This window comes from Glycine soja, chromosome 14 (assembly GCF_004193775.1).
Source record: "Glycine soja cultivar W05 chromosome 14, ASM419377v2, whole genome shotgun sequence".
NCBI lineage: Eukaryota > Viridiplantae > Streptophyta > Magnoliopsida > Fabales > Fabaceae > Glycine > Glycine soja.
In genome coordinates, this window is record NC_041015.1 from 50,263,969 (window position 1) to 50,275,640 (window position 11,672).

Genomic DNA, 11,672 nt, shown 5'->3' on the forward strand with positions numbered 1-11,672 from the left:
TACGGACCTGTAATTAACAAATTCAGAAATTACAAATGTTTTGGTTTATTACAAACCGGGGATTGTTATGTATGTTTTGATTATTAGATCAAATTGTACAATTTTAAAAATGAAAAGACCAAAATTTTGAAGAAAAAGATTATAAAACCAAAATTGTTCTTTAAGAATTAAAAGCGAACCAATATTAAGAAAAAATAGTACATACTTAAAATCTATAGACATGTTTACAAAGATGTTGTCTCCCTTACAACCATGGAAAAATATATTGACAGCTCACAAATTCAATTATGATATAATATATTATTATTCACACTAAATATTTTATATATGTATATTTAACTTTCCTAACACAATATCTCTTATGACTTTGAATCTTGATTGTTTATATATCCTGTGAAATGCGACAATAAAACATGTTACGGGTATAGTGAAAAGTGATTTGAATGCATTATTATCTAATTAACAACTGTGATTATTTTTAGTTCTCTAAAAGAAATTTCATAATGTTATGCTATTTGATTTCATAAACAACTGTGATTATCATCCACAGGGTGCATGTAAACTTGTATCAATGTAGTGATGACATGAAAAACCATTACATACAATGTTGGATAATTACTAAAGGTCATATTTAGATATCTAATGATGTGTGTAATTGAGCAAATTAAAATGAGATAGAAAATTATTGTTTCGTTGAGTAGATATTTTATAACGGAATACTCCTTAAATAAGAGGGAGAGAAAAATATAAAGTTCAAATGAGATTGAATACATTGTATATATCATGTTTCATTTCGTTCAGTTGTAATTTAAACAACTAACTGTTTGCTATTTAATTACTATTTTCTTGTGGATAGTATTTAATGTCATGGTTACCTCATTTTTTTTCATTATCATGTTTTCTTCCATGGCATAGTAGCTAAAGCAAAATTAGTTTAGTTGGTAACATCACAAAATATATGTCTGAATCACATATACAAATATTATTATTGAAAACGACTAATGAGATATCTTGCATTCTTTACTGTTAATTAACCTAACAATAACTAACTTTCTAAATGACATTATATCTCCCCTCGCAACAACTATTACTGCAATTTCGCATGCTTATAAAATTTAAATGGTGGGTTAATATAATTGAATATTCTTAAACAAATTCTAAACTATATGTGTGAATTTGGTTCCTTTTTGGTTGTAGCCTTACAAATGCAACAAGCGACTAGTTATTTCTCTGAATCCTCTCCCACATTCTGGTTCAACGACAAATAATGAGGCATCATGCAATACTTGCAATAGAAAATTGACTGAACCCGATTTATATCGCTATTGCTCCATTTCTTGCAAGGTGATGGCAACAATTTGACAATCACAACCATTTATTATTCTCCATGACGGCATTACTACCATTAAAACGAACTTTATAGTTGTAATTTCTTACTTATTTACATGTGAACTTTCAGGTCAAAGCTGTTTTAAGTAAGCTTGATGATTAAAGTTCCTCCTTTCATTTCCATCCAAACTCCTCCTCCTCATCAAGAAAAGCAGGAGGAAACTCCTGAACCCCAAAAGCTGCAAAAAAGGAAAAGAAAGGGAATACCCCACAGAGCTCCCTTCTTCTAAGACCCTTAAGTAGGTTACATATCCTTAATTTGAATATGAAAGATTGGAAGAAATTACATCTTAAAGTTTATTGACCAAGACAGTGAACCTATTAGTTATATTGATGAAATTCTTAAATATGGATTTTGATATTTTGTGGTTTGTACTTCTCTATTATCGTATGATACTACATTATGTTTTATATCATATTTGACCTTGTAGATCTTTTATGGTTAATTTTTTTGTCGGGAAAAAGAGATACTGTGGTCGAAACAAAAAACATATAATAATCTTTTGGCATTTAGGACATGTCATATACTCTTAACACCATAAATAATTAATAACTAACAATTTTGTTTGCTAGGGATGGTTAAAGTACTCATTCATTTTAAAGAAACATAATGCGAATTGTCTAAATGATACAGATGACCTCAAATTTCACAATTTTAGAAAAAATAGTTGATGTGAAGAAGATAATAAACATTTTGTCAACCCCTAAAGGGAGTGAATTTTATTTTTCGACCTGTCTTTGTTGCCAAATTAACCTGCCTCATTTAAAGGGAGAGTTAGAAACAAGACAAAATGATTAACCTATTTTACCTCCGGTAGCCTACATGTCCAACACTATTATGACTATTGCCTCTTAAAATTTCAAATATGTAATTAATTCCCCTATTCATTTAGTGAAACATTTTACATTCTTATAAATCAATAGTCTATATGTGTTCTTATCTCACCACTTTCTCCCACATCCTCTCTCATTTGAATTCTCTCTCCTCCCACACATACTATCTGCATCTCATTGTGCAACTTTTCCTAAAATTTCTCTTATCATTTTTTTGTAACTACTCACACTCACTTCTTTCTCTAATATTTTTGTAATTTTGACCTCAGTTCACTTCTTCATCTGATGTTATTTTTCTTTCTAATACTCCGAAGAATTTTCTTTTTCATCAATAATTTCAAATCTTTATTTCAATATACTTTTTGAAGTTAATACTAAAGTTATTTAAAACTTCATTTTAATTTTTAGAATAATATACTTAATTATGAGATATTCATAAATTAGTTGTTATTGATATTAAAATTTATAGAAAAATTGACAAATACTTTTGTAGTCTTTAATTTCTTGGATCAAGATAGATTATCTCTTTTTCCAAAAAAAAAGTTTGTGCTATATAATTGTTTGTTTTATTTTTCAAATTTTATCGTCTCTAATTTCTTGAGATATATTCTTATCTTTTTTTTAAAAAAATGTCTTTCTATTGGCTATATAAACAAAGTAGTAAAAAATTGAATAAACCCGTGCATTAAACACTGGTTAATTAAAATTATTAAAAGTTACTAAAAAAAAGTAATATTCATCAAATAAAAATGAGAATACCAAATTTATAAATTTTATCCACTTAGATTATATTTGACAAGACATTTCAAATAGTTTTTATTATTTAAAAAATTTGTTTGCCCGTCCAATAAATATATTATTTTTAGTAGCGTCTGACCTTTTTTGAAATATTATTTAAAGTAATATTTTTTAAAACATTAACTTCTAATTTTTTATATTTTTTATATTTTTGTCCTAAATATATTGATCATATTTTTTATTACTTTTTTTTATAAAAAATAAATCATAATTTTATTATTTTTCTATTATTTTATACTTTTTAGTTACTTAAATAACTAGTTTTACCCAATACTTATAATTTAATAAATTAATTTTTTAATTTTTAATTAACTTTTTAACTAATTTTACTCAATAAGGGACTTGAAAAACTTATAAAAGCTTCTTTGACTAGCTTGTAAGCTAGTTTGAAAAAGAGTATATACTCATTCCTAGATCTAGTCATATATACACCACTTTGTGTAAAATATTTAAAGACTGCTGTTGGCGTATATGTTATATGTTAGTGAAGTGATATACCTGTAAAAATTTATACAACATTGTATTTTGTGTATATATATTTATCTTTCTCATTCTGTCATTTATTATATTTTAAATTCAAATTTATCCTTTTTTTTCAGTGTCTCCCTCAGTTATTTATTTTATTGTTTAATTTATTTTACAAGTATAATTTCTCCATATGTAATGTAGTAAAATGCGACAACCAATTATTTTACACATCAATAAACGTGATATGCAATGTGGATCATTTTGCAAATACGTGCTTTATTTATCACAATTAACCTCACTAGATAAAGGAAATTAGAGGGAAATGGAGTAAGGGTAACAAACTGAATCCATTATCATCTATCGATCTTTATTTACATTATAATCTAATAACATTAATAATTAAAAATTTAGAGAATCCGAAAAATTAATAAGTACTTTTTTTTATGAGAATTGATATCAGCATCTTATTAATAAATCCATTATCAAAGTCCAACTATAATATGGAATACTTAATACATATATGAGATGTCTATATATACCAAACTTCATAACACCAACGAAGTACTATTGTTTTTCCTTCACTGAATTGAAAGTATCAAAAAAAAAAAAGAACCAAAGGGAACTGTTCTCTTTCAAATCACCTACAAAAAACAAAACGTCTCAAAAGGGACGTCAACACACCTCAAATTAACAAAAAGAGGTGTGAAAAAAATTAAAAAGAATGAACAAGTGAAATGAGAACAGAAACAAGTATATTGACCTTACAACACAGTATATTCAAGCATTTTAGTATCCATACTCGTAATCTAGTAAAAGGGTAGTGGGGTCTTCTGAAAGGAGAAAAGAATCAGCAGAATCCACACCAAAGGCTGCTGATTCAGTCCTTGAAGAAGGTACTAGTACTGAGTCACAGCAACCAGTGCACACAAACAGTGGTGGCACTGTCTCAGAATCATCAATGCCATAGCACCGAGTGTGCTGCCACACTTCACAAATGTCACAAGCCACCATTCTCTCCCCATCATCATCTTGAGCTCCACACTCACACCTCACCTTCCAGTTATCAGCAGACTCAGATTCACCCTGATACTTCAAAGGGGTCAATAAATCAATAGCAATTCCCCTCACACAAAGTTCCACACCAGATTGGATTAGTCCAAACAACACTTCCTCATCACTCACATCCATGAGTTCCTTAATGTCTGTCACTATAAGCCTCTCTGCAATGCAGTAAGTGTCCCTCAGAGCAGCCTCAGCAGCTCTCTTCAAGTCCCCAACTGTTGCATGCAGTGGAACCACCACAACTTCACCACATGCTAGACCCTTCAGCTCATGTTTTTTGTCCACAAAATTTGGTTGCAAGCGGCAAATGAATGTCAATACCTGCTCCTTCATTTCATCCCTCACTGGCCACTCCTTCACAAAGTATCTGCTGTCTAGAATTGTCTGAACTGCTGTGTCAACAGCTTCCGAATCAGGGTAACCCAATAGCACATTCTTGTACAAAAACAATGCATCACTGTACACATCATTACCAAGCATCCAAGATGACTCTACTGCTTGTTGATCTGCATGAGCCATCACCTCAGGCTTGTTCTCTTCAGGGGCTTTGGACCCCTTGCCAAGATCATGAATAGTGTACTCTAGGATTCTAGTTGATGGATTCACCATGCGACGAACAACGTAGTTTCCAATAATCACATTGTTGAGTGACTTAAGCACATAGTCAAGTAAGCCTGTGTCCCCAATGTGTAGTCTAGCTGCATCTCTCACATCTTGCCTTGTCATCCCACCTGAGCCTAGTTTCACAGTCTTGTTCTCTTTCAGTGCATCCACAATCACTTGAGCTGCAAACTCTAGTCTCCTTGTGGGCCATCTGCTATCCATGTTAGTCACTGCACTACTGAACTTCTTGTACCTCACAGATTTTTCCTTCATGGAATTTGATCTGTTTGGAAGTGTGTGTTTGGTTGAATTTCTTGAGGTTAACGCTGAAGAAGTAGAATCAGAAGCAGCAGAATAAGTGTCTGTTATCTTAGGCACAGGAGCACGAGAAGACTTGACAGTAAGCATAAACCTTAGAAGATCCCTGAGTGAGATAATATGAGTCTCACTCATATCTCTATAGCACCGAATAATTTGCTGGATTTCTGTCTTGTACTTTGTCTCGCTCAAATCTTTTACAATCATGTCAAGCCCCAAGGAACCAAGCATTGTCATTGCTTCATTGTATTCTCGCTCTCTCACTCCAGAGCTTCCACGGCAAAACCTATAACCCCACCTACCAAACCAGGAGTGTCCATAAGCAACTCCATGAAGTAAGCGAAGATCCATAGACCTCTTACAAGAAACATCTTCCACAGCAATTTTCCTGCCATACATAGCCAGTATCCAAATAAATATTGATCCTTGAATGTTTAAGAAATTAATGTAACACAACTTGAATGAAGATGAATGTTGAGTACTTGAGTTGTTCATTACCTCGCTCGGAGGTTTGTGCATATCCTATCCCAAAGATCGATGATCTCTCTGCCACTAAGAATCTTGGAGCCTCCTTCAATGCCATTGACACAAAGCAAATGCCCATACCCATTGCAATGAATCACTCCATGCAACAGATGCTTCTGATTGTCTATTGAATCTTCATCTAAGGGTTTATGCCACCCATTGTCCATGGGGATTATAAAATGATACCTTCTCTTTGGTACAAAATGTCCACTCCAACCTATCAATTATTGACCATAAAAAGCCAAATATTAATATCGGCATCAATAGTAACCCATTATCCAAAAATTCAAAATCATCAAACATTCTACCAACCCTTTTTTATAAAAAATCAATATTTTTGGAAAACTAGTCATAAAAAAATGTTTCTGTTTTCATTTCTAATCACAGAATTCAAATATTCACTGTTTCTATTTTCAAAAGTCTGTATCAAGCAATCATCTGATCAAATGAGAAGAGTTGTTCCTGTACAAACAAAGCCACATATTAGTATCAGTATCGATAATAACCCTATACCTATTCAGTTTCTAAAACCCAAGCAGAATCAGAAGTGATCAAAATCATCAAACTTCGTACCAAACGTTTTCAGAGTAAATCAACATTTTGGAAAACTTGTCAGAAGAAAATGCTTCTGTTTTCATTTTTAATCACAAAATGTCACATTGTTTCTATTTTCAAAAGTCTCTATAGTCTATACCAAACAATAATCAGAAATCAATGAAAAGTGTTTTTCCTTTCCAAACTCTTAAAAACCATAAATTAAATAAAAAAAAGTATCCGTTTTGTAACTCAAAATGATAACCAAAAATTAAAATAAACATTTTCTCAAACAACCCAAACCACTAAGCGACCCTTCTCAACAAACATCAGCTAAGTCTACCCTACGATAGAAAAAAAAATCCTAAATTGGAAACAGCCCACATCACCATCCATGTAAAAATCACGATCCACATTGGCACCCGAAACAGATATAACTCAATCACGACGAAAACAAACCACAAAACACGTAAAAAAAAAAAAAACCTTTTCAGAAACACGCAACAAAATGCAATCACACGCATTTCAAAAATCAAACTAAAAACCCAAACTTGAGCAAACCCCATTTCAAGAATCAGCAACCAAACCAAACCGAACCCAACAAGGCGAAATCGGAAACGAACCTACGCAGCGGCAGTGATCGCAGAAGGGGTGGGAAGAGTGGTCGACGTGTTCTTCGATGGTGTAAAGAGGAGCCATAGCGTTTGAGTTGTCGTGGATGAGAAGGATGCACCATAAGGGGTTCCCGGAGACAGTGTAACCTTCGAGTTCGCCAGCATTTTGAAGGAAAACGCGAACGTTATCGCGAAAGGGACCCGAAGGTGCAATTGGAACAACACCAGGGTCGCCGAACGAGTTGAACCTGAAAAACTTCGGCAACCGTTTACGCTTCTTGCAGGCTTCGATCAGAGCGAAAGACATTGCTGCTGATTATGATGATGGGAAAATGGTTTCGGCTTCGATTATGATCTCTCTCGCATCGTGTTTTCATGCGAAGAGGAAGAACAGGGCTCAATATAGAGAGAGAGAGAGCTTTAACTGAACAAACTGATTCGGTTGAAGTGTTGGCGCCTTTAAAAAGTTGAATTGCATTTGGGGGTAGTGTAGGTAGGGGCACACGATTGTAACGGTGGAGGGGATCACGGGAATCGTTGATGATTTTATTTTTACCATCGACGGTGAGAAGCGAGTAGAGAAATGAAGTGAATGGTCCAATTGTTCTTTTATGGTCAAAACTTAGATAGAGATACGCAATTAATGCACTTTTTTTTTTTAAATGTATTTGATGAGTTTTAGTTGTATACTGACCTCCCTTTGGGTCGGTGAAAAAAAAATTATAAGGAGATGAATATTTTGAATTTGAAATTAAATGGAAGAGATAAAAATAATTATCTGATTAACACAATTTGAGTGATTTGTGTTTCTTAATTAAAAAAATTCAAATAGTATAGGATTTGAATCTTGATCTTTCTAACATTGAATAATACATCATTATTTATCTTTTCTCTCATCTTTACTAAACATGTGATCAAAAGACAAGAAAATTAGAATAATAATGTTTACTATAAAAAAGTAGAACCTAATTAAAAAAATAGAATTTAGAACACAGTAAAGTGTTAAATATATTCTATTAAATAATAAAAAATATTAAATGACTTTTTGTTTTTTTATATGATAAGCATTTTTTTTCAATTTTTTTCTATTTTTAAATTTTTACCATATATTGCAATAAATAATTTTGTAACATTGTGTCATGTATGCATCATACTAGTAATTTAAGAAGTGGGGAACAATACTGGTTGCACTCGGTATAGGAGTATGAATGCTGATTGTTTGCCATTAGATTAATCAATTTTTTTGGGTACAAGTTTAATCAAACTAATTGTTCTTAAGGGTGTATAGGAGTATGAATGCTGATTGTTTGCCATTAGATTAATCATTTTTTACAAGTTTAATCAAATTAATTGTTCTTAAGTGTGGGACATTTGAATTCTACACTTTCCATTTTGAATCTTGCATCTCCCAATTTTTAAATATCCTCAAATTATCTTTTTCATATTATACCTTTTCTCTTCCTTAGCATGCTACTTTACAAGGTAGTCCATTTGTTCTCGTACTTCATCTATGTTTTTAGTTTACGAGGGAGTTCATTTGTTCTCGTACTCCATCTATGTTTTCTCCGTCGTTAGGTCTTCCTCTTCATTTTCATTTGTGTCAACTGTGTCATTGATTTCTTCTAGTTGCACAACTCTAGTCAGGTTGGGTTGACGTGCAGGTGCATTTTCTCCCAATTTTTTTAAATTAAGCTTTTGTTTTGTGGACAATCCTTTCTAGAAGAGGAATGGTGGCAACCGTATTCAAGACAAGTATTTTAGAAGCTACTATTTTGGTTATAGAATGGTCATTCTAGAACACAATTTTTGTTTCAAAAATAGGCGTTCTATAATGGTAAAACAAAGCTTTTGAAATACCTGTTTTGGAAGTATATATTTTTGTTCAAGAACATGCAATCCACATTGTTGATAGCATTTTGCAAAACACCTATTCTAGAAGCATATTTTATGTTGTCTGGAAAGTCTATTCCAAAACTCAATTAGTGTTCTAGAATGGCCATTTCGTAAGCTATTTTGGAATAGGGATAAATGCTTTGAAAACCTATTATGGAATAGTTATTTTGGAAGCTATAAGTTGAGAGGTGCAAGATATAAGTTGGGAGGTGCAGAATTTAAATGCCTAAGTGTGTGTGTTTTTTAGTGATAAGAATGGCCCAAGGTGCTAACAAAAAAAAGAATGGCCCAAGGCCCCAAACAAACAAAAACTACAAATGGACTAGTCTAGGGAATAATCCATATTAAGCAAAACACAGCAACCCACCGGAGCCAACTCCAGCTTCTTCATGAGATAAAAATTAATTCCCATGATGATTTAACTTAAAAAGAATATAACCAATGAATGGATTTGTTATTCATTTGAGATATTAAAAAGAATATGAATTTTTGATGTGGATATAAATTGAAGCATCAAGGTTTGCACTTTAGAATGGTGGAGAGAAAGTGGGGAAGATGTGGAATTTTTTAAATTTGAATTGATTTTTTTAATATATAGGAAATGTTTATTTCAGGAAATCTGATTCCTGCAAATATAAAGATGAGAATATATATTCTTATGTATATTACAAGTTTTTGAAAAGTATTTCTAAATATTATTTATTTATAGGAATGCTATAATTTTCTTGTTTATCATTTTTTTTTACATTTTATATTCTTCTTAAAAGATGATGAAAAAGTGATATTCACATGAAAATGTAAAAATTCACTGTCTAATATATATGTAATTTTATTTTTTTTTATTGAAATTATTTTAAATTTTAAAAATTATTTCCAGAAATATTAAAATGTAACAATATATTTTTAAAAAATACTCAAAAATGATATTCCTATATTATATTCCTAAGAATAATATTTCTGAAAATATAAGATAACTCCGTAAAATAAACGCCTTCTTTCCATTTTTGTTTCACTGTCTCTCCAATAAAATAAAATACAAGAATTATATATGTTTTCTTTACTATCTACTCAAGAATGAAGATATCAATATTATAAAGGAAAGACTAATTTAGCTTTCAACGTCATGTTTAGCAAATCTCGAGTTATATATGATAATAAAATAGATAGATAATAGAACCAAATATAAGACTCCTACTGTCTGTCTTACATAAGCTAGAGACTTTGTTGACGAGAAGAAAATTTGCAATAGCAATCCCTCAAATCGTGTAAGTGAAAGCAACCCCAAACAATTCTAGGAGAAGATAAAAAACAACTTAGCTGGAAACAATTTTCCATAACAACAATATTATACTTTGAGCCCCACACCACTTTCAAATAGAATTAAAAGGATGCCTTCTTTTACCATCATTACAAACAATTAACGAGCTCTAGGCTGAAGCTACGGTTAATTTCCATCATTTGAAACAGACAATTTGAGGGGGGAGTAAACACTTGAGAGAACTACATTAATGAACAACCACATAATTTGACATTATATTTCAACTCAAAATTTTAAGGCTTAGATTTACCTACTTATATAATACTTAACTTTTTCACTTCTATCTCATATATGACTTCACTTCACACTTGTATTTCAACAAAAACTAGCATGTTACCATTTATTTGTAAATGCTTGCAAGTTGAAATACATTTAATATGTAATTTTAAACATATTATTTAATTTTGACTGAAGTTTATTATATATTTATCTAAAAAATATTAACAACACATTTTATAACATACTCTTTTGAAAAGAACTAAAATTTATTAAAAATTATTATTTTTGTTAGGTTTCACTACTCAATGAATATTTCTTCTAAACTTTGTAATTTCAGTAAATTTTAACTAGCAATAAATATACGTTATAAGTAGTGTCTTAATGAATGTGTTGTTAACATTCCTTTGTTTATTATTGGTTGATATTGATATCATGGTGGCTTTTAATCGATCACACTCTTTTTTTGGCTTTGAGAATAGAAATCCAAAGAGCATTTGGTTAAGTTAGTAACTTCCTTCAACCTTCACAAGAAAAGCTGAATTCATGTCTCTATCTAGCTTGCCTACCATCACAAATAATTAGGGCAATGAGAGAGACTTGCATTCAAAATAACTGTTCATTTGACAAGCTGTCCCCCTCTTGAATTTGTGACTAGAGATAAACAGCTTAATTAAATGTTTTCTTATCACCTGAACTTGAGAAAATTTCAAACTTCCCACGAAATCATCATTTAAATTTTGAGTTTCTTCTTGCTTCTTGGGAATGAATTATTTTAATATATGTGTGTATGGGAGCGTGCTAGTGTTGAAAAAAAAACGTCGTTAGAAAGAAATTTCTTGCCATTTGAAAATTATTTTAGCTCAAATAAAAATCATGATGACTCTTGTAAGTCTTGTTGACTTTATCCATCCTAATGATCAAATGGATTCAGTGACTCTAGACTAGAATAGAGGCAAGCACGAGGATTCTTCCTTTTTTTTTTCTACCTTGCTCAACACGTTGAAGACTTTTCGTTAAGATTCTCCCCCCAACCACTATAAATTTGGCACCCAAAAAACTTGAACTAAAACTTAGCTGAGATATTAGCCATGAATATC

General features: G+C 31.4%; 1 protein-coding gene across 1 annotated transcript; it reads right to left on the reverse strand.

Annotated features, from left to right (window-relative positions):
- Positions 1–4,252: 4,252 nt before the first annotated feature.
- Positions 4,253–7,798, reverse strand: LOC114383424 (PHD finger protein MALE MEIOCYTE DEATH 1-like). Its single transcript, XM_028343104.1, has 3 exons — positions 7,155–7,798; positions 5,971–6,214; positions 4,253–5,860 (listed from the first exon to the last, which is right to left on the reverse strand). Exons 1-3 carry the CDS (start codon positions 7,450–7,452, stop codon positions 4,276–4,278), a joined length of 2,127 nt encoding a protein of 708 aa, XP_028198905.1. The 5' UTR covers positions 7,453–7,798; the 3' UTR covers positions 4,253–4,275.
- Between the last annotated feature and the right edge of the window lie 3,874 nt (positions 7,799–11,672).